The following is a 22,130-nucleotide window of genomic DNA, read 5'->3' on the forward strand; positions in this document are numbered from 1 at the left end:
TGTTACAAAAGAGCAAACAAAATTCCTAGTGTTTGAAGGACTTCTGCTACTCCAGACCGGTTTATAGCACAAGTGCTCTCCTATGGAAATCAAAACCCTCCCAAGAATAATGTAAGGCAATATTATTTATAAGTTACAAATTACAACAAGCTCGTATTTCAGTAAGTCCTTTCCCTCCCTCTTCTTGCTCTTGCTATCTCTTATCCTCTCACCCATTTTTCAACAGAAGGACTAACGAAGAATAATTTGAGAATGAGATATGATCAGAGTTTTTTGCCAAGTCTTTCTATACTGGAATAATCAATCTATTGCTTCTAGTAATAGCAGGGCAGGCAGTATGTGTTCTCCCACCCTCCACAAAAGAAAAGAGAGAAGTAATTAGCCATTGATTTAGATACATGGTGGTGTGCACTACGTGTGAGCTGCTGCCTCGCCGCCAGATGCTGCAAAACTACTTGCATCACTCCAGACTCCAGCCTGTACTTTAACAATGACATATTGGGAAAGCCTGCAGCAAGTTAAAGAGACAAGAACCATGCTCAGCGGCAGATACAACATTTTTTCACTCTATGCACTGGATGTGAAAATATGCCAGGTGCTGGCCACAGTGACAGTATCCACTGGATGGACAATTAGCAAAGCACATCAGCTGGGTTCAGACTTGGCTTTCCCTGAAGTCAGCAGTACTGCTCTTGTTTAAACCAAGAGTTAAGTTTGAATTTCAGCTGATAAATTTTAAGAAAAGTCTCAAAAGGTCTTGATTTGTTATGATGCATTCACAACATTTTCCCGTTAGAAACGCTATAGCTCAGTGTCCTTGAAACTGAAGTTTACGATGACTGGGTGGGCTCCGAAACAGGACGCATCTGCTTCACTGTGTCTAGGTTTACTGAACTCCTCCTATAACTGTTTATATGATATGTTATACGTTATGACACAAAAATATCTTCCCATGACCAGCACTGTTCCAGCGGGGAGTTTGGGGAGTGACACTTGGAGATAAAACAGGAGGCCTGGCCTGCGCCCTTCACACCTGCTCGATAAGCAGCCGCCCTGTGCTCTGCACAACTGACCCAGCCTGGGCTTGCCCATGGCGATCCCTTCTTGGTCCCGCCACAGGGAAACCGCATGGACATTACTTACAAACCAGGGAGGGGATGATAAGCAAATGACCTGCATGTTGGGAAGCCAAATATTGGCTACATGAAGGATGGGATACGATACAGCAGTGATACGACTTGAGGAAGCACAATAAATACACTGCAAGCACTTTTCTGCATACACAGACCTGAAAATTAAGTCCAGAGGATGCTGTTGGCTCAGAAAGCCAACCAGACCCCACGCTCCCCTAGCCTAGCAGCACACAGAGCCCAAAAATACGAATGAACTAAAGCAATCTGGATCCTATGTAATGACTCATCTTCCCTGTGCTCTCCTCAAGCTAATGACAAGGAAACAAACACAGGCAGAACAATATTAAACTTGGCATCTTTTGGCAAAGTTGCTGTACCCGGGATTTTGTCACTAGGTACTACTTGCACTTCTTGTGCCACCTATGCCCCAAGTAAGACTTAAAGGTTTAATAAGCAAATAGGTTTTTTTTCTCCTGAGTCACCAATAATTTCTACTCGAATCATGGGACAGCCTAAAATTTTACCCAAATAAATTTTTGAGAAACTTGCTGTCTGATGGAGCTTAAGGCAAGCAGGCAGTCAGGGCGGCTCCTGTAGGCTCTCTCCTCAAATTTGGTGCATCCTTCTTCGGGTGCGACCCGAAACGCTCCACACGGAGCAGAGCAGCAGGCTCAGGGTGGAAGCCAAGGGGCAGCCCCTGTGGATGCTACGTGCTGAGCCAGCTACTCCCACCCAGGAGCGGTGATGTAAAGCAGTGGCTGCAAACCCTCTAAATCCTCTGGGTTAAAGAAGAAAAGATGGTTACGCTCCTGAGACATGGCCAGTAGCGATGCCAAGCTAAGAGTCACCGACGTCCATCCTGCTCTCAGAGGCTGCCCTCCTCTCTCGGGAGCTCCTGCCCTTGTGACCCCAGCCTTGGGACCCATACACTTTTGAAGGAACAGGGCAACACACAATTATTAAATGAGAAGTTTGAAATAGGGAAACCGTAAATGTTTTAAGCACAGTTTTATGACTGACAACACTATAATCACTCTCGGATGTGATTTTTGGGTGATGGACCACATTTCTTACCCTGGTTTGAATACTTGTGTGCCTGCAACCTTGTCTGCTTCCTCCACCTGCATTGACTGCCCTATAAAGGTACTGCCTCGCCTTACAAGCCTCTGGGACCCCACCAGCAGAAACTGGTGCCTCCCTGAACTCCTAAAAGAGCTTTTCATCCTTCCTCACCCATTCCTGCAGCCTTCACAGTAGCCGGCAATTTGCCTGGAGGGAGAACGAGCTTGGATATCTCTCAGCAGAGGGGGACTGATGCTGCCCACCCACATCGGGTGACATTGCGACGTTGATTGCCTTTTTGGTGCTGATGCCAAAGTAAATCCCCCGCTACCACAGTTCCTCTGCTGGAAAGGCGGGGCCCTGCCCCGGCCCTCGGGAGGATGCAGGCGGCCGTGCCGGCTCCAGAAGTGGGCTGCCGGGGGTCGCACCGGGGAGGGGGGGTCCGGCCATGAGCCGCCGCCGCCGCCTGCGCTTCCCTCCGCCGGGGCCGGGCGGCGCTGGCGGCCGGGCGCTGCCCGCCGTCGAGCCGGCAGCGAGACACCGCCCACGCCGGGGGTGGCCCCGCGTGGGTCCGGGGACGCGCGGGCGGCGCCCGCAGCAGACAGCCAGGGCGCAGCGACGGACCGCGGCCGCGGCACATCGGCAGCGCCCAGCCGGGCTGAGCCGGGCCGGGATGCGGGCTCCGCGGGCCGCCGGGGCGAGCCGCCTCCGCATCCCGCACTGACGCCCCCCCCGCCGCCCGCTCTCTCCTCCGGGGCTCGGCGGGGAGCCGGCGGCTCCCGGGGGCCGCGCAGCCCATGGCCGGCTCCGCGCAGCCCCCGGCGGCGGCGGGGGGCGGCGGCCCCGACGGCGGGTCGCTGGCGGGAGATGGCGAGGCTTTCGGGGACCGCTCCCTCAGCCAGGGCTTGAGCGTGCTGGTGGGGCTGGCGCTCTGCGTGACCATGCTGGGGCTGGGCTGCGCCGTGGAGCTGGGGCAGCTGGGGCAGCAGCTGCGGCGGCCCGTGGGGCTGCTGCTGGCGCTGCTGGGGCAGTTCGTGGCCATGCCGCTGCTGGCCTTCCTCCTCGCCCTCATCTTCGCCCTGGATGAGGTGGCGGCCGTGGCTGTGCTGCTGTGCGGCTGCTGCCCCGGGGGCAACCTCTCCAACCTCATGTCGGTGCTCGTCGACGGGGATATGAACCTCAGGTAGGCGCCCCGGTCCCCCTGACCCCCAGCCGGCCGGGGGACTGCGGCGGCCCCGGGTCGCGGGGAGGGTTTGCTGGGCACCTACCGGCGGTGGGGTCGGGACGGACGGACGGGCACGGCGCACCTGGAACTCCCCAGCGCTGCTCTCCTGCCGCTCCCGGGGCGGGCGGGTCTTACACGGACACCGACAGACGCCTCCTGCCCCCTTCCCTGAAAAGCCTGCCTGCCCGCGCCCCGGCCGGGGCGGGGAAGGGGGGGCTCTTGCCTCGAGAAGCGCCCCGGCCGACTGCAGAGCCCCCTTCCCGCGGGGGCTGCGGCTTCCCGGGGCTGCCCCCCTGCCGGCCGGGCGGTGATCCGGTGTCTCTTTGGTTCCCGCGGCACAGCGTTATCATGACGGCCTCCTCCACGCTGCTGGCCCTCTTCCTGATGCCCCTCTGCCTCTGGGTCTACAGCCGCCACTGGATCAACACGGCGCTGGTGCAGCTGCTGCCCCTGGGGGCGGTGAGCCTGACGCTGGGCAGCACCCTGCTGCCCATCGGCCTGGGGGTGCTCATCCGATACCGGCACCCCCGCGCCGCCGACCTCCTGGTTAAGGTAGGCCCGGCCCCGGGGACGGAGGGGGGCGGCCGCGCTGCGGGCGATGCCCGGGGATGGCACCGGGGAGGGGGTCCGACGGCAGTAACCTTTCTGGTCCTTCTGAACCGATGGTAGCTTCACACGGGCATATTCCACTACTTAGGTGGAATATAAGGACTTATAGTCTTGAAATAAAACGGTGGGGCAGAGACGGAAAGCGAGGGAAAGGGCAGGTTACCCCCCAGCGCACGGGAAGGAGGGCAGTGCGGCGCTGCACCCCAGGAGGCAGCCCGGGCTCTGCAGCAGAGGCATTCCCCGGCATCCTGCTCTCCCCGCTCCCGGAACACCCGGTGCTAGCAAAACCAACCTGCAGTGACACTTCCTTGAAACATGCAAACAAATGAGCTTCATTACAAAAGGAAGAGCGAGGCACAAGTCCTAGCTCTCTAGTTTGCCAACAAGTCACCCCAAAACAAAATAATGGAGGGCGATCTCAGCCCATTCCTTTCCCGGGATATGATCAAACACCACCAAAGTCCTGAGCCAGGAGCAAACCTGGGAAGGGCAGCGCAACCATGGTTTGCAATTTAGACTCTATCAAGCCTCTACCTGCTATGATTATCCTTTTAAACTAATAACCCCCGTGTTATTGTTTATCAATGTCTGTATCTGTTGCCAGATTTCCTTGTGGTCCCTCTTGGTGACTCTGGTGATCCTGTTCATCCTGACTGGGACCATGCTGGGCCCAGATCTGATGGCACATATTCCTGCATCTGTCTACGCCATTGCGGTGCTGATGCCTCTAGCGGGGTATGCCTTGGGATATGGCTTAGCCACAGTCTTTAAAATGCCCCCACACTGCAGGAGAACAGTATCTTTGGAAACAGGGTGCCAAAACGTCCAGCTCTGCACCGCCATCCTAAAACTCACCTTCCCCCCGGAGCTCATAGGGAGCATGTACATGTTTCCCTTGCTTTACGCGCTTTTTCAGTCGGCAGAAGCGGGACTCTTTGTGCTGGTATACAAGATGTATGGGAGAGACGGCTACAAACAAGATACGCTCGGTGAAGACGAAGACACAGATATTTCCTACAAGAAACTGAAGGAAGAGGAGGTGGCCGATACTTCATACGGCACAGTGACCACAGAGGAGCACAACTCCGTTCAGATGGAGCCGACGCAGACGGCGCTTTAGGCGAGATAAAGAGGCAACACCCGGGGACGTGTGATGTGTGTTGTGCTTACCACCAGGCTGGGGCCATGCTCGCCGCTGCGCAAGCAGAGCTGCCCAGCTTCCATTTCTCCAGCTGCTCCCATTGTACAAGGTGATGTGTGTTTATTACCATGACAGTTGTATTTCCTCAAAAATACTTAAAAAAAAATTTTAAAAACAAAGGAAAATGTATCACTGCGACGCAAATAACTGTACATCTTCAGGCAAGGAGGCTCCTGCCCACCTGAGTGCAGCAGGAATGGGTACAAGGAAGGACACCAGCGTTTTGCAGAGGCGAAGCCAACGCGGCACTGTGCCAGTGCGGACGAGCGGGCAAACCACCTTGCGCGCGTGTATCTCTGTGCCTCCCACCCGCTGTAACAGCATTGTGCTCGTTGTTCTCACCGCAAATACATGGCGAAGCTGAACCAAATCCGTGTTCACCGCTGATTAATCCCGCGGGGGCAATTAAGGGCAGCGCTGCCTGGTTGACCAGGGGAGCTGTGCTGGGGGGGTGGGGGATGCCCGGCCCGAGGCCCCGACCCAGGCGGGGATGGGAAGGGGCCGCCAAGGCCGGCGCCCGTCGGGGGCGGGGGGAAGCCCGGCCCGGCCCCGGCCCCGGCCCCGGCCCCGGCCCCTCCCCGGGGGTATTTAAGGCCGCCCCTCGGCGGCTGTCCCGGGTCCGGTGCGATGGCGGAAGAAGCGATGGAGAGCTACCTGTACGCCGCCTACCACCCCTACTCCTACCGCTACCCGCCGCCCAAGGGCAAAGGGGGGGCGGCGGGTGGCTGGCGGCCCCGGGGCAGCGGCTACTTCTCGGGCTACGGGGAGGCGGCGGCGGCCGCCGAGTACTTCGACAACTACCAGCGGGCGCAGCTGAAGGCCATCCTCTCCCAGGTCAACCCCAACCTGACGCCGCGGCTCCGCAAGGCCAACACCAAGGAGGTGGGCGTTCAGGTCAACCCGCGGCAGGACGCCTCGGTGCAGTGCTCCCTCGGGCCCCGCACGCTGCTGCGCCGCCGTCCCGGCCCCCCCGCCGGGCCGCGGACCCACGAGGCGGAGCAAGAGCGGGAGCAGGAGCAGGGCAGCCCCGCCACCACCAGCACCCGTGCCGTGCGCTTCCCCCGCACCATCGCCGTCTACTCGCCCATGGCGTCCCGCAGACTCACCGCCTTCCTGGAGGAGCCGGGCCCGGAGCCGGAGCGGCGGCTGCAGCAGGAGGAGGCGGCGGCGGCCGTCGAGGAGGAGCCGGCCGCGCTGCGGGAGCAGCGGGAGGCGGAGGCGGCCGCCGTGCGGGCGAGCTGGGAGAAGCCCCCTGAGGGCGGCGCCGAGCCGCTGGGGCAGCGCCCGGCCGAGCCGCTGGGGCAGCGTCCTCCCGCGACCCCGGAGCCGCCGGCGGCGGGGCCGGAGGAGAACCGGGAGGAGGAGGAGGCGGCGGCGGCGGCAGCGCGGGCAGAGCAGCCGGCCGCCCCCCAGAAGCGGGAGCCGGCGGCGGGCAAGACCCGCCTGCGCTTCCAGGTGAGGGGCGGCCGGGGGGGAGCGGAGCGGGGGCCGGGAGGCGCCTGCTCCGTCGAGTAACGGCTGTCCCCGGCAGTTCCTGGAGCAGAAGTACGGCTACTACCACTGCAAGGACTGCAACATCCGCTGGGAGAGCGCCTACGTCTGGTGCGTCCAGGGCACCAACAAGGTAGGGCAGGGCAGGCTCGGCTCGCCCCGGCCCGGCGCGGCCCCCCGCCCGCCGCTGACCCCCCGGCCTCCCCCCCAGGTCTATTTCCGGCAGTTCTGCCGGACCTGCCAGAAGTCCTACAACCCGTACCGCGTGGAGGACATCACCTGCCAGGTAAGGCACCCCTCCCCTGCCCCGGGCCGGCCCCGGCCCCGGGCCGTGCCCGCCGACCGCCGCCTTCTCCCCCAGAGCTGCAAGCAGACGAGGTGCACCTGCCCCGTGAAGATGCGCCACGTGGATCCCAAGAGGCCCCACCGCCAGGACCTCTGTGGGAGATGCAAAGGGAAACGCCTCTCCTGCGATAGCACATTTAGTTTCAAATACATCATCTGAGTGGGATGGGGGTTGTTTTTGTTTTTGTTTAGGGCTCTTCTAGAAGACTGCAAGTAGAGCAGACTTTTTTGTTGTTGTTATTGTTTGAAGGTACTTAGTGAGGTGTAGCTAGGAAAGCATGCAAATAAAAGTATTGCAAAGCACGCTCAAATGATCAGGTGGGTTTGTGCCCAGCTCAGAGGGTGCATGTTGCAACTTCTGTAACTTGCATAGGGGAGGAGCCTACAAATAATGTTTTGTAAATCAGTGATGGTCTTGGCAGCAATGGATGCAGGACCTTGTAGAATATCGGGTGGGAAAGGATGTCTGTTACTGATCGTACCCTTGAACTAATCAAACACTTGATGTTAACATCAAATTGACATCTCCAGTAGGAAGTAGAGCATCATTCATGAACAAAACACCTAATAGTATTCACTTACTGTGGACACTTCTATTCCATGTAGAAAGTCTCCTGCACCTGTTCTTCATCACTAGAAAATGATTGAGAAATGCTATGTAAAAACTAGGTCACTTCTACTGGTACAGCTGTTCTGCATTTAGCTAAGTTGGTGTTCTTGTCTTGTAGACTAAAGCCAAAGAAAGCTTGTGGTTAATGTATCTTCAGGGACAGTTCTCACAAACTGCTGGGGAAGGGAGTCACTGAGTTATTGTCTCTTGGTAATTGAGTTGTCCATCTTTACTTCCACAAGGTTATCAAGAGAAGTGATACTTCAAAGGCTCAAAGTGCAGGTGATGCACAAGGAGCTGTACACTTAGTGGCTTACACTTGAAGAGTTTCATCTAGTTATGGTTTAGCTGTCTGCCACTGGGGAAGGATCAAACTCCCACACCTTTCTGGGACTGGGTGTACAACTAGGAATTGTACTTCTGGTGTTTAGTAATAATGGCAGAACCAGCATGGTTACTCCCAGATGATGCTCTCCGAGGCCTATTGGTGCTGTCAGTGGTAATGCCCTCTGTAGGGACACAACACTTCAGCAAAGTGTTACAAGCTGAGTCTGGGACTACAGCTGAGCAGATTCACAAGCTAGTAAAACCTACACCCCACTAGTCTACCCTGTAGCCAAGGAGTTGGGTAAACTTAGAGGAAAACATAATTTTCTGAGAATGATAATAAAGCTGTTCATTTTGAAATTGAGCATAATAATGCACAAAGCCTTTTGCAAAACTTGTGAGGTAGCTTCTATTTGGAAAGACTGATTTATTCTGGCTGTTACAAACTTGCCTACACCTGTACCCAGCTTACTTGAGGCCACTCAAAGACTAAAGGGGGAACCAGTCTGAGCCCATGCTGTCTAACAGCTTCAGGTGGTGGTGCATCTCTAAATGGAAGCTAGTGTATGGCAGGGTAGGCAAACATTGTTCTTTGTACCAACAAATGTCCATTTAGAGGGACAATGAGTGTTAATACTGTAGGCTTAACTCAACTTGCTGCAGATTCCCGCTTTATTTTAACGTGCCGCTTGAACTTGCTGCAGTAACTAAGGTATAATGGCTCAGTACCAATTTATTGCCAAGTAATTTTATTTATTCATTATTATAGCAGCATGAGGCATACTGGGAACAAGTAGACCTACCACCCCCAGAATGGGGTACCATTTTATTTCATGCTTCTACCTGAAGCATTTTCCCTTCTATCACACTAAAAGGAAATAACCCTTGCTTTACCAGCTCACTCAGACTTTCACAGTAAGTTCTATCCCTGTCCTGTTCAACTTGAAAAGTACAACTGCAGCTGGGCAGTTTTCTGTTGTAGATGCATGTGACTTGCACTCACCTGTAGTTACAGTAAGGAGCAGTGGGAAGTCTCCAGCTTGAGGAGGAACACAGTTGAGGCCCCCTCTGCAGCCATCTACCCATAGTCTGCCTCAGCTTGCAGTTGTAACTCAGATCTGGGATGTCTTTATTTCTGAGCATATTTCCCTCTAAGGATGTTCTTCAATGATGTTTTCCTGTTTGCCTTCCCCGTTCTAATGGTTGTAGTCTGTTCCCAATGACTGCAGTGTGGGAGACTGTGATGAGTCTGTGCACCTTGGTAACAAGTTTGAGAACTTAAGCTCCGTGCCATGTCAAGTATGAAGTCATGTGGCAACTCATAGCAATATGAGCAGTTGAGTGCTTCCTATTTATACAGATGTCCTCTCAAGCATTGCTTTGAGGATTACTTGCTGTGAACATGGTGACTCTTAGGCAATTATTAGTAATAGCCTAAAGTGAAATTTAGTACATCTTAGAGTTGTCATCCCCACCAACTACAGTTAAAGCAGCAGTTGCTTCTGTTTGCTAAGGTGTAGAACAGGCCTAGCTGATCTGAACTGTATTCAACAGCAACCGGTCCAAACAAGCGGTTGATGAAGGCTGCAAGTGGCAGTTAGCAGCAAAGAGCTGGCCCTGCTTTCATCAGCCACTGCAAGGTTTTGAGGCTTGGAGGAGCGGGAGTTCAGTAGGCAGCGAACAAGCTTTCCATCATCCTGTAGCATTTCTCAGTTCTGCAGTAGCTCTACATGTCATTCCTCTTACATAAATATATTCAACGCTTTTACTGCTTGATGCCAAAGTACAGTTCTGCATCCTTTTCCACTTTACTGCCCTGTCGTGTCCTTGACAGCAGATGTTGCATATCATGGGCACTGGTTCCTAGACTGAGTGGAAAGAAGGAAAGCTACTCATGACCTATGTGATTATGCAAAGCAGAAAGGAACAGTCTTCATGCTGCTAATTTTTCAAAGATGTCTTGAACTTGCCTTGTACAGTTTTTTTCATAAAGAGATTCTTTTGCATGCGTTAGCTCAATGCTCTATTCATTGCATCTTACTGAAGATGTCTGCTTGTTTTTAAGACAGCTTTACCATAGATTTGGCACAGACCTGGCAAACGTAACGTAGGGTGACAGCTTATGCAGTAGTTGAGAATGAGTAATTTTGGAGAAGCGGATATAGCAGCAAAAAGAACTGCACTCAAAATGGTGTAATGCTTTCTTGGTGAAAAGCATTGCTGGTGGCAAAGGGAAGGACTCTCTAAAACCAGAACAAGCCACACAGTGGAAGTTTGGAAGTAGTTCTTCATGAAGCTAAAGAAGTATCAAGACTGTCTGTGGAGCATGATTCTGCTCCATAGGGCAGGTCCTAATTTCCACTAGTCATTGTAAATGGAGGAAGATGTATAACATAAGGAATTATATATATAAATTCAGGATTGAGTTGCATGACAAATGCCTTAAACAGCTTCAGAAGATGCCGAGGAAAATGCTGTTGCATTGACAGGATATAAAAAGAAAAAAACCCATGATTTCAGGGCACCCAGGCCTCTATTGTCAGTGTTTAGTCTGTTTAGCTAAAGTATTTAAACTCTAGCTTGTAAAAATACACAAAATGACAGATACAATGTCTTTTATTTTTACAAAAAAAGCTGGTAAAAGATGATGTAAATAAAAGTGTAATGCGCCACTAAGTAAAACTACTTATCCCCAGTAAATACTTGTTAAATAATTAAGAACACCATCTACAGTACCACAAAACCATCAAAATAATTCGATTTTATCAGGGACAGGGAAAAAAAATACAGCGATTATGGATGTGCCTTGACCAGTTACAGAGCTTGTTAGGATAACATAACTACTGTCAGCAGTCCAACAGTGTGCACAGTGCCTTCAATTAATGCATTTCAGCATAATTACATTTCTAGTGGGGTCCAATTCCCCCCAAAAGACAGGCAGAGCTAAGAATTTCAATTCTACATTCTAAACTCTGGAATTAGAGCCCATTAAAAAAAAATCACAGTGGGTAAGAGATGTATATAAAAATACTGGGTGTTCCTTTCAAATCACAGGAATCATGGGACTACATTCTTTTTTCTGTTTTTTTTTTTTCTTTTTTTTTTTCCCTTTTTTTTTTTTTTTCTTTACAAAATGCTATTGGTTTCAACAGAATCCAGTTTGTTTTATGCTACAGACTTTGACACTGAACTATGAGTATATTGCCTGTTTGCATGTTTTGGTAGTCGGTCTTTTTTTTCTATATAGTCCCAATTCCTTAGGCTTAAGTTGAGTCATGAAGATGCATGTACATGCATTCAAACTCTTTGAACCCTGCAGACTACTTGAACTGCAAGTAATGTATGTGACTACCGATAGGGAGAGCCCCCCCCCTTCCCCTCATAGCTTTATACACCTACTGTCTTAACAGTGCATTGCACAAATTTACAAGAAAAATACTGGTTTTGCACTATACAGTTTCTAGAATATATACAGAATAAAATAAGTTAACTTCTAATGAGAATTGCTGATGGGCAGCATATATCTTTAATATACATTTTAAAGTCTCTGCAGGCAGCTAGTTTTTGGTTAGTTGTTATCAATATTTGTAACATAAGCACTGATCAGAGAACTGAGCAGCATTCCAATAAAGTTAACAGATATATTATTTCTTTTAGAAACACTGGGAAATCCCAGTTTAAAATATTATTAAATGTCCTAACATTTACACACTATGAGGATTAGATCTAATAAAATAAAATTTCTTCAAAAATAATCTTGCAGCTCTTTTAAGCATGCTCTGAGACCTTATTTAACAATCATCCATACCTTCAAAAAACAACTGTCACATAGCCATACATTCTAACTCACACACATCATTTCCTTGTTACAGACAACAAAAGCAAATAAAACATTGAGAAGTCAACGGTTTTTGCAGTCGTAAGTCATTCTACTCATGTTTGACCGCACATTCTTCATGACATTGCAAAGTGTCTCATTAGGTATTAGTTGACGATTATATCTACTACTGCTGGAAAGCCAGGATGCCTTGCAGGTCTTCAGCCAAAATAAACCAGCCTTGATTTTAGCCTCATCCCACCTGCGATATTGATTCAACCTTTAGAGGCTGTTACTGCAAACACCATTTATAGTTCTGTTACACCAGAAAATAATGCATTTATATGCATTACATTTAAGCCCTTTTCCTTTCGTGTAGTTTTTATACATATATTTAATAAAAAAATACTACTGCCACACAGCTACTGTGTAGAAAGAGCAGTCAAAAAAGATGTTCGCTTCCATTTTCAGATATTTACTTTTGATGAAACAATTTCTTGCTGTGATGAAACTGTGTTGGTTGTCAGGATTGCTGGAGGTTTTCGTTTTGTTGTTTGTTTTTTTTTTTTTTTTTTTTTTTTTAATGAAAGGTGCTCAATAATAGTCTGAAGAGTCTTCATCATCAGTTCTTTACTAAACGACAGCTGTTCAGAATCCAGTGCTCACAAGATTTATTCCTGGTTTGATTTTCCCTAGAAGCTGATAGGATTGCACCATGCGTAGAGACTCTCGAATTTCTAGATTAAGTTCCATCAGCTTTGAGCTGGCCTCAGACATATCTTGGTTGGAGCCTACTACTGCAAAGCTACCAGTTTGACCAAGCGTCTGATGACGGAAATATATGTGCAGCAATGTTTGAACTGGGTCATCTTCAGAACTGCCAAAGATGTCATGGGGCCAAATAGATCTGTAAACACACAATTTGTATTTAAACATTAAAAAAAAAAAATTTAAATATTCTTGTTCTTTAAACATACATTTGAACAAAAGACATATGTAAACACAAGAGAAGTGTGTCTTCTGTAGAGTCCTGACAGCATCAGTTAACAGCATCATTTTCTCAGAGAGAAATTCTAAAGAACAAGTACTACTAGAATTGCTTTTTTTTTTAAATTGCAAAATGTGTATGAACAGGCTGTGATGAAGCAACAGTGCTTGTACTTTTCAACAAGGACATCTAGCAAGAGCTGAAAAAAACCTGGAATAGTGCCTATCTGTATCTTTAAATTAAGAAGGCCCATTAGCACACTCAGGACTGAAAGCAATCCTTAAGCACTTACCTGAAAGCCTTGACCTGTGCTACAGCTGACACAAACTCCTTGTTTCTCAGGGTTTCAATGAGAGAGTGAATAGCTGTTTCTGTGCTAGCTTGGGAAGCCTCTGCAATTTCAGTTTCTTCAATACCACTATCACACGCAGCCTCAGCTTCTTTCAGACAGCTCTCCAAAAGAGCCAGTTCTTCAGACATGTTTATGACCTAAAACAAATATGAGAGTTACCTTTCACAGAATCATAGAATCATAAAGGTTGGAAAAGACCTCTAAGATCATCCAGTCCAACCGTCAACCCAACACCACCATGCCCACTACACCATGTCCCTAAGCGCCTCATCTACACATCTTTTAAATACTTCCAGGGATGGTGACTTAACCACTTCCCTGGGCAGCCTGTTCCAAGGCCTGACCACTCTTTCAGTAAAGAATTTTCTCCTAATGTCCAATCTAAACCTCCCTTGGTGCAACTTGAGGCCATTTCCTCTCATCCTATCGCTAGTTACTTGGGAGAAGAGACCAACCCCCACCTCACTACAACCTCCTTTCAGGTAGTTGTAGAGCGCGATGAGGTCTCCCCTCAGCCTCCTCTTCTCCAGACTAAAGAGTCCCAGTTCCCTCAGCCGCTCCTCATAAGACTTGTGCTCCAGGCCCTTCACCAGCTTCGTTGCCCTTCTCTGGACACGCTCCAGCACCTCCATGTCCTACTCGTAGTGAGGGGCCCAAAACTGAACACAGTATTCGAGGTGCGGCCTCACCAGTGCCGAGTACAGGGGCACGATCACCTCCCTGCTCCTGCTGGCCACACTATTTCTGATACAGGCCAGGATGCCGTTGGCCTTCTTGGCCACCTGGGCACACTGCTGGCTCATGTTCAGCCGGCTGTCGACCAGCACCCCCAGGTCCTTTTCCTCTGGGCAGCTTTCCAGCCACTCTTCCCCAAGCCTGTAGCGTTGCCTGGGGTTGTTGTGGCCGAAGTGCAGGACCCGGCACTTGGCCTTGTTGAACCTCATACAGTTGGCCTCGGCCCATCGATCCAGCCTGTCCAGGTCCCTCTGCAGAGCCTTCCTACCCTCGAGCAGATCAACACTCCCGCCCAGCTTGGTGTCATCTGCAAACTTACTGAGGGAGCACTCGATCCCCTCGTCCAGATCATTGATAAAGATATTGAACAAGACCGGCCCCAGTACTGAGCCCTGGGGAACACCGCTCGTGACCGGCCGCCAACTGGATTTAACTCCGTTGACCACAACTCTCTGGGCTCGGCCGTCCAGCCAGTTTTTTACCCAGCGAAGAGTGCACCTGTCTAGGCCGTGAGCCGCCAGCTTCTCTAGGAGAATGCTGTGGGAGACAGTGTCAAAGGCTTTACTGAAGTCCAGGTAGACCACATCCACAGCCTTTCCCTCACCCACTAGGCGGGTCACCTGCTCATAGAAGGAGATCAGGTTGGTCAAGCAGGACCTGCCTTCCATGAACCCGTGCTGGCTGGGCCTGATCCTCTGGTTGTCCCGCACATGGCTCATGAGCGCCCTCAAAACCAACCGCTCCATGACCTTCCCTGGCACAGAGGTCAGGCTGACCGGCCTGTAGTTCCCCAGATCCTCTTTCCGGCCCTTCTTGTAGATGGGCGTCACATGGGCAAGCCTCCAGTCGTCCAGGACCTCCCCAGTTAACCAGGACTGCCAGTAAATGATGGAGAGCGGCTTGGCAAGCTCCTCCGCCAGTTCCCTCAGTACCCTCGGGTGGATCCCATCTGTCCCCATAGACTTGTGAGCGTCCAGGTGGCGTAACAGGTCGTTAACTGCTTCCTCTTGGATCATGGGGCGTTTATCCTGCTCACTGTCCCCGTCTTCCAGCTCAGGGGGCTGAGTACCCTGAGGATAACTGCTCTGACTATTAAAGACTGAGGCAAAGAAGGCATTAAGTACCTCAGCCTTATCCTCGTCCTCGGTGGCAACGTTCCCCCCCGCATCCAATAGAGGATGGAGATTCTCCTTGGCTCTCCTTTTGTCATTAATATACTTGTAAAAGCATTTTTTGTTGTCTCTCATGACAGTGGCCAGGTTGAGTTCTAGCTGGGCTTTTGCCTTTCTAATTTCCTCTCTGCATGACCTAACAAGATCCCTGTACTCTTCTTGAGTTGCCTGCCCCTTCTTCCAAAGGTGATAAACTCTCCTTTTTTTCCTGAGTCCCAGCCAGAGCTCCCCGTTCAGCCAGGTCAGACGTCTTCCCCGCCCGTTCTTCTTACGGCACATGGGGACAGCCCGCTCCTGCGCCTTTAAGACTTCCTTCTTGAAGAACGTCCAGCCTTCCTGGACCCCTTTGCCCTTCAGGACTGTCTCCCAAGGGACTCTCTCGACCAGTGTCCTGAGCAGGCCAAAGTCCGCCCTCCGGAAGTCCATGGTAGCGGTTTTGCTGGCCCCCCTCCTTACTTCACCAAGTATTGAGAATTCTATCATCTCATGGTCGCTAAGCCCAAGACGGCCTCCGACCACCACATCTCCCACCAGCCCTTCTCTGTTTGTGAACAGCAGGTCAAGCGAGGCACCTCCCCTAGTGGGCTCGCTTACCAGCTGCGTCAGGAAGTTCTCTTCCACACACTCCAGGAACCGCCTCAACTGTTTCCTCTCTGCCATGTGGTATTTCCAGCAGACGTCCGGAAAGTTGAAGTCCCCCATGAGAACAAGGGCTAGCGACTGTGAGACATCTGCCAGCCTCTGGTAGAATATTTCGTCTGCCTCCTTGTCCTGGCTAGGTGGTCTATAACAGACTCCCAGCAGGGTATCTGCCTTGTTGGCCTTCCCCCTCATCCTCACCCACAAGCACTCAACCTGATCATCACTACCATTGAGCTAGTTTAAATGTATTTTCAGATCAGACTTACATTTTTCCTCCTCTTTGCAATCATAAATGAGAGGCAGAAAAAGTACATCCAAATATTTGCTGCAGTTCCTTAAGTATACAGTTACCTGACATGCATGTCAGGTATTTGGGCTTTCCCCAATTAAGTTTCCATCTTAGTTAGTTCTTTTAAAATTTGTTTCAAAAAATACATTTCTTTTCTCCCCACATCACTTCATAACAATTAAACTGACAAGAAGAATTAAACGTGTTGGAAAAGTACATGAGCAATTGTGTTATTACACGGACAAATTAAATATGAAGAAAAAATCTGTAAGACTGGTAACCCAGCAGAATAACTGTAGTGCAGCCAGTGTATATAATAGTATCTTTGGCTTTAGCGTCAGTGTATGACTAAAATACAAGGACATCACTCAGAATATGATTCTATGTCTGACTGACTTAGGCAAGAAGTGGGACTGGTGTGATGCCGACCTTCCACAACATTCTCCAGACGGAAATGAACTCACTTATTTGCAGCCTCTACAAAAATCTGGAAATCTAAGTAAAGAACATGCATCATTTTTTCCTAAGCTACTCAAAACCCAAAGAGTTTCACCCCACTTTTTCATTTTCCTCCCTACTATATCAAGCAAGACCAGGCCTATTTTTTTCCTGCTATCTCTATTTATTGCATTACAGACCCAGGGAGAACCTTCATAAGACGTTATTAATAGCATAATACATTCAGATTAACTCAATTAACATCACATATGTACCAAATGTGCCCAGCTGAAGGACACATTTTACTTCTAAAGTTAGTACAACTAAAAATTGGGCATAAGATGTCTAGAACACATTACTAACTGCACTTAGGATGGGGACTAAGGTTGCAGAGTAATTGAATGGTGGCTGAAGCAACACAGTTATATAAATCAGCTGGTAGCAAGTGATGGTGTTCGCAACAGGAAAAACTGGGGTGATAGAAAGGGTCTTCATCACAGAATTCTGTTGATTGGAGTTGATGTGCCTTGATTGTAGCTTGATTAGAATACACCAGAAGCGCTACTGAAATATTTTAAATCCTCATCACTGGACTCCCTGTGTTCTGCCTATTTAAGAGCTTTCAAGCTGTACAAAAATCAACACAGATAATTGAACATCTCAGAAAATTCTTGCGAGCTCTACTTGAATCTTTTATTAATTGCTATAAAACAGCTGGTACCCTCCTTCAGTTTCCAAAAAAGATGTCCCACTGATGAAAATGTTATAAAAATGTATTTTAAATTATTTGGCTTTAAAATGTCAACAATTAGTAGCTAAATGGCATGGTTTTCATTACCTCTGCTTCTTTTTTGATTGTTTTTACTTGGCTGATAAGTTTGCAATAGGCTTGGAACAGAAGCAGCAACTGAAAATGCAACTTGTATAGTCTCCGACACAACTCCAGCTCCTACAAATGTAAACAACATTATTATATTCAGGATGTACAAAACATCTACTATCCAATACAAGAGACAATAAATGACAAATTCTTCAGTATAGAATGTGCAAAATTAAAAGTAGTTATTTGGTTACTGAAGAAAATGCCAAGAAGATCTAGAAGCTAACGTAGCAGGAAGCTAATGAAAAGCAGATGAAAGCTTCATTCAGTCCTAGATTTACATGTAGCCTCTCTCACATAGATTTAAAGTTTACTTTTTAATAAGAAGTTACATTTCCAAGAAGCAGGGTGGGGTGGGATGTAAAGTGATTCAAAACGCATTCTGAAATGTCATGTTCCAAGACAGAGTTTCATATATCACTTACTTTTATTGTTGATATTTTACTGTTTTAAATTCAAGATCTAATATCCAAAAGAAGCAGTTGTAGTCTGTAAGTATGGAATCTTTCATAACCATTAATATAAGTACATTACACAGTATATAACCTGGCCCTTAGCTTACAACTCCTGATGGAATAAGAGGAGAATAATTCCATTCTTGGAAGCAAGAATAATGTTTTACTTCATAAAAGATAGCTGTGATTGTATTTTAGAAAATACCACGATATATTCTGAAGGAAATGAAACGGCAGCATTAACTTATGCACTCTCTTGCTTCCATTTTTATGCTTCTAAAACACTAGTCAAAGTGCAGACAGTGTTAATACTGCTTTACATACAGACATAAAAGCTAATGCTAATGGAATAATCTTCTATAACATTCTACTAACTACAGGATCTTATTATCTACAAAGGACCAACAGTTTAATGGGTTAGATGATGCAAAATTGAAGCACACAGCATTTTTGTAATAGTCTATGACAAGACATCACTATGTCACAAATGGACGAGACAGATAGAGACCAGTTTGGTGACTGGCATGGTTAAGTATTTGATAAATCAAGAACTGTCACTTACTGCTAGAATTTCCATTTGCTAAGCAAGAAGATGAGCAGGTCACAAAAATACAAAGAAAGAAAAAAAGATCAAGAATTAGTGTAGGAAATAATTTTAATTAGGGTAAAAGATGTCCCAGGTAAAATGGAGGAAGAAATACAAGTAACATGCTCCAAATACGCCCTGAATGGAAAAAATTAACAGACTGAATTTGAAGTGAAATTACTTGCTGCTATAACTAACGATAGATAGCACTGGCTTTGTTGTCCCAAAACATGAGTAACATACTTCACTTACAACCCTGTCTGGTCTTTATACATTGTGTAGTCTTAAAGGCAGGCATATTTAAGCAAATCAAAACCAAGGACACTTAGGTCTGAACATCCGTACAATGCTTCTTACTTGTTCTGTACCACTATAGTTTAAGCAAAAATAATGCCTTTTAAAATTTGAAAGGTAATGTTAATTTGGATTCTGAATCAGTTTAGAAAATTCTTGGTTTTGCTAAACTCAATTCTTAACACCTCATTGTGAGATTTCTGTAATTTAATTGCACTTGGTTTTTACAAGCTATTTCAGAAAAACGTTTGGGAAAGAGGGACAGGGAGAGAAATCGTCAGAAAATACATTTGTCAGACTAGGGACAGGAACTTCTCTTCTGTGCTTTGTACAGCACTAAGCGTATCGATGGCATTTAAGCAGGTACAATGGTCATAGTAAACATATGAAGATGCAACCGATGTCCGATTCCAACAGGCAGAAGCAGTTGAGCTTTACTAAGCACATAGTTATACACGATGGGTATAAGTTATACACTATGTGCTTAACAGACTATAAACATTGCATGCTTTTATCCTGTACTCTGTGCTATCATATACATAGCACAATTATTATGTAAGCAAAAACTTCTGATGCACAAGAACACTGCAAAGAGATAAAATCTTGAACTGCCAAAGTCAACAAGAATTCTATGACTCGCTTTAATGAAGCACAGAGAATCAGACTTTGAGGAACAGCAGGGTTGATTATTTAATATTTTTAGTCATTAAGTTCCAAAGTTCTTTAAGCCAAGTCTCATTATTACTGTAAGCCATAAATAATCCCTCTCCCCAAAATCACACTTTGATAGCTATTCTAAAAATTTAAGAGAGATTTTCCTTTAAAAATGTCTTTGTACTGCTTCAGTGTCTTTCACATACTTGCTCACTTGAGAAATAATCCGATTCTTCTACCTGCCAGTCCTGTACAAACAGTCTAGCCAGAGTCCAGATGCATTCTTTCAGGCTTGCGTGTAAGTACTAATAGCAAAAATCCAATAATTAGATTTACTTGCAAGTCTGCTAGCAATGCATGAGCCAGAACAGAGTTCATCTCACTATTCCTTAGCTGTATTGACCACAGTGCTAAAAATTAGTAAGAAAATCTTATTTGTGTTAGTGAATGAAAAATATCTGTTGAATGAAGCAGCTCTGTTTTCCTGAACCACAGAACACTTACATATTTTTAGCATTAACTGGTTGACTGGATAGACTTATCAGCCCCACACTCCATTTACAAGGACTTTTGAAACAATGATCTTACACTTGGTAACTTCTCAATCTCCTTCAAGTCACTATAAGCTTCTGTGAATAAATTTAGAACTTCTGTAAATTGTGTACATTTATGAAGCAGGGTAACAGGACTCTGCTTTCTCAATGGATACTATACATTAAAATTATTTTAACTGAACCTGCAAGTGCAAGGAGCACGTAAAGAAAAAATTGCCAGCATGCCTTGCGGGCTAGGATTGCAAATCAAAATCAAACCAGGTCCCCAAAAACAATCAATGTGAATGGACACATAACTCTTTTTCGGAGGCTATCTTCAAACCCTGCAGAAACGGGGAAGAACAGACAAACCTGCCTCACTCGGAATCCTGCATTCCCTCCGTACAAGCTAAATGAAAGCCTGCATGTGGCTTTCCCTCCATTTTTTAGTTTCCCTAGCTATACAGTGGAACAGTAACATTTACCTTCATGGTTAGAACAGTTAAATGTTGGAACAGTTTCTTGGTGTATATAAACAACATTCTAAAAAAAAAAGCAGCATTTATGTATTTCAGTCCATATTATTAATATATAGAACATTCACTGTATTGTAATACTAGATGTTGTTACATATTTTTAAATATGTACCAGTCAGTATACAAAGATGTAAAGCAAGAGTAAAATACACTAAATGTTGTGTTCGTAGGCAAAGCAAAAATCCTTGCAAATAGTAGCAAATTATTTTGCTGTATTATCTATGCTTATCCACATGAAATATTTTTTTTTAAATGTGCAACTTCAATGAAATATAAAAATCAACAGTATATTATCACGTTTCATTACTCTAAAAATTCAGGTGCATTTTGTGATTGAATTTTAGAAAATACATATATATATATATATGAGAGCAAATCAAAACTGTATAAAAGAAGAAATAGCCCATGCACACAGTAGACATTTCTGTTGCTAAACATTACATTTTCAGCAGCAGAAACATGACCAAGTGCATCAATGAATAGAGTTTGATTGAATAAAAAGAATAAAATTCCTCCTTTTTTAGCTTGGATTTGGGATTTTTGTTAAAATGTCATTGTGAAAAGGTAAATTCATCTGCTACCTGCAATTCTACTTTCTTACATCTTTCACTGTTCTTATTACAGAACTCTAGATGGCAGATGCCTTGTACCTACTAATGATAGTTTTTGGATTTGCTTTTTTATCTACAGTGTCAATATTATGCAGCTATTGTTTAAAAAAAAAAAGTCGTCTACTTGGGGAAAAGCTATCACCTACTATAGCAATTAGTAATATTAAACATGGATGACTGCCATGCAAATACACACAAAATATTGAACTAATATTAATAGGTTACTTCACCTATTGTTGTTAGATGAAATTTTGACAGAAGTGTTTCATGAGATTTTTGCCATACTGCTACTTTACTCCCTGTTCCTTCCCACCCAAATAATGGCTCCAGAAAGGTCATATGTATTTATATAGTACTAATTATATTAAATTCAGTAGTGGTTTTTGGCTAGACAGTTTATCTGAGCATGTAAGCAGAATGTTAATCTTTTTTCTTCTAGAAACAGCTGCAGAAAAGCAGACTTGCTGGTACACAGATGGTATCTAGTCTGCTTATCTACTCAGTGTTATTAAGCCTAGAACCCAAGACGAGTTACTGACTTTTATTAAAAAGAGCCCTTTTTATTAGACTACTACTTCATAAGAATCTGAGTTTCCAAAAGATAGTATGATAACAGAAATGAAAAGCTTTTCTTACATTTTTAATCTCTCTGCAAATATTGGAATTTTTGTGCAATCGATATAAAGATGTTTTTTAATCTCATATCCAGAGACTCACAAATGACATACACCTACCTGGGCATCTGTGTTAGTGCCATGAATACCATCATCAGTACCAAATGTTCTTTTGCAGTCTTCTAGCCACTGCAAAATAAATATAAACAAGATTAAACGTTTTCTGAAACAGAGCAAACTGAAAGCTATGCTAAAACTGTGTAAGACACTTCATCAAGTCTTGCACATTCTCAGATTACATAAGAAACTGTGATACGGAATCAATTGTTTACCAATGTTGTTTCCACTAATGATTTCCACTCTGATATATCACTTTGTAGTTTTTATTGTGTCCCCACCGTTGTAAATTTCCTGTAGCCCTCGTTACCCCAGATGGGGATAGTACACTTCAGCATAAATACTACTCTGTGATTGAATTTGGGTACTGTTACAGTGAGACGTGTGGGAGGGTGGAGGCAGAAAAATCCCTTT

The 22,130-nt window shown here is 46.6% G+C and overlaps 3 protein-coding genes across 21 annotated transcripts in view; 2 read left to right on the top strand and 1 right to left on the bottom strand.

The window, feature by feature from the left end:
• Positions 1-2,907: 2,907 nt before the first annotated feature.
• Positions 2,908-5,600, top strand: SLC10A4 (solute carrier family 10 member 4). The gene is made up of 3 exons (XM_075149047.1): positions 2,908-3,378; positions 3,762-3,972; positions 4,634-5,600. The coding sequence occupies exons 1-3, from the start codon at positions 2,993-2,995 to the stop codon at positions 5,147-5,149; spliced, it is 1,113 nt and encodes a 370-aa protein (XP_075005148.1). The 5' UTR covers positions 2,908-2,992; the 3' UTR covers positions 5,150-5,600.
• A 257-nt stretch (positions 5,601-5,857) lies between these two features.
• Positions 5,858-7,226, top strand: ZAR1 (zygote arrest 1). The gene is made up of 4 exons (XM_075149048.1): positions 5,858-6,685; positions 6,762-6,854; positions 6,933-7,007; positions 7,083-7,226. The coding sequence occupies exons 1-4, from the start codon at positions 5,858-5,860 to the stop codon at positions 7,224-7,226; spliced, it is 1,140 nt and encodes a 379-aa protein (XP_075005149.1).
• A 3,523-nt stretch (positions 7,227-10,749) lies between these two features.
• FRYL (FRY like transcription coactivator) overlaps positions 10,750-22,130 on the bottom strand; it is a 185,662-nt gene continuing 174,281 nt past the window's right edge. For 11 of the 19 annotated variants that reach the window (XM_075149039.1, XM_075149041.1, XM_075149038.1 and 8 more), the window contains 5 exons: positions 21,720-21,788; positions 18,334-18,351; positions 17,275-17,385; positions 13,101-13,297; positions 10,750-12,727 (listed from right to left, as the gene is read on the bottom strand). In XM_075149039.1, coding sequence (XP_075005140.1) covers positions 12,469-12,727; positions 13,101-13,297; positions 17,275-17,385; positions 18,334-18,351; positions 21,720-21,788 — 654 coding nt within the window. In that variant the 3' untranslated portion in view covers positions 10,750-12,468. Of the gene's footprint in view, positions 12,728-13,100; positions 13,298-15,790; positions 17,064-17,274; positions 17,386-18,333; positions 18,352-20,323; positions 20,382-21,719; positions 21,789-22,130 lie in introns of those variants that run through there. The other 8 variants (XM_075149045.1, XM_075149032.1, XM_075149031.1 and 5 more) reach the window with 5 other exon arrangements.

Source organism: Calonectris borealis, chromosome 4 (genome assembly GCF_964195595.1).
Source record: "Calonectris borealis chromosome 4, bCalBor7.hap1.2, whole genome shotgun sequence".
NCBI lineage: Eukaryota > Metazoa > Chordata > Aves > Procellariiformes > Procellariidae > Calonectris > Calonectris borealis.

Excerpts from the sequence above, each read along its gene's own strand:
- SLC10A4 (XM_075149047.1), top strand. The coding sequence starts at position 2,993 with ATGGCCGGCTCCGCGCAGCCCCCGGCGGCGGCGGGGGGCGGCGGCCCC. Across the intron at positions 3,379-3,761 it reads GACGGGGATATGAACCTCAG|CGTTATCATGACGGCCTCCT; the intron begins GTAGGCGCCCCG and ends CCCGCGGCACAG. Across the intron at positions 3,973-4,633 it reads CCGCCGACCTCCTGGTTAAG|ATTTCCTTGTGGTCCCTCTT; the intron begins GTAGGCCCGGCC and ends ATCTGTTGCCAG.
- ZAR1 (XM_075149048.1), top strand. The coding sequence starts at position 5,858 with ATGGCGGAAGAAGCGATGGAGAGCTACCTGTACGCCGCCTACCACCCC. Across the intron at positions 6,855-6,932 it reads GCGTCCAGGGCACCAACAAG|GTCTATTTCCGGCAGTTCTG; the intron begins GTAGGGCAGGGC and ends CCTCCCCCCCAG. Across the intron at positions 7,008-7,082 it reads TGGAGGACATCACCTGCCAG|AGCTGCAAGCAGACGAGGTG; the intron begins GTAAGGCACCCC and ends CTTCTCCCCCAG.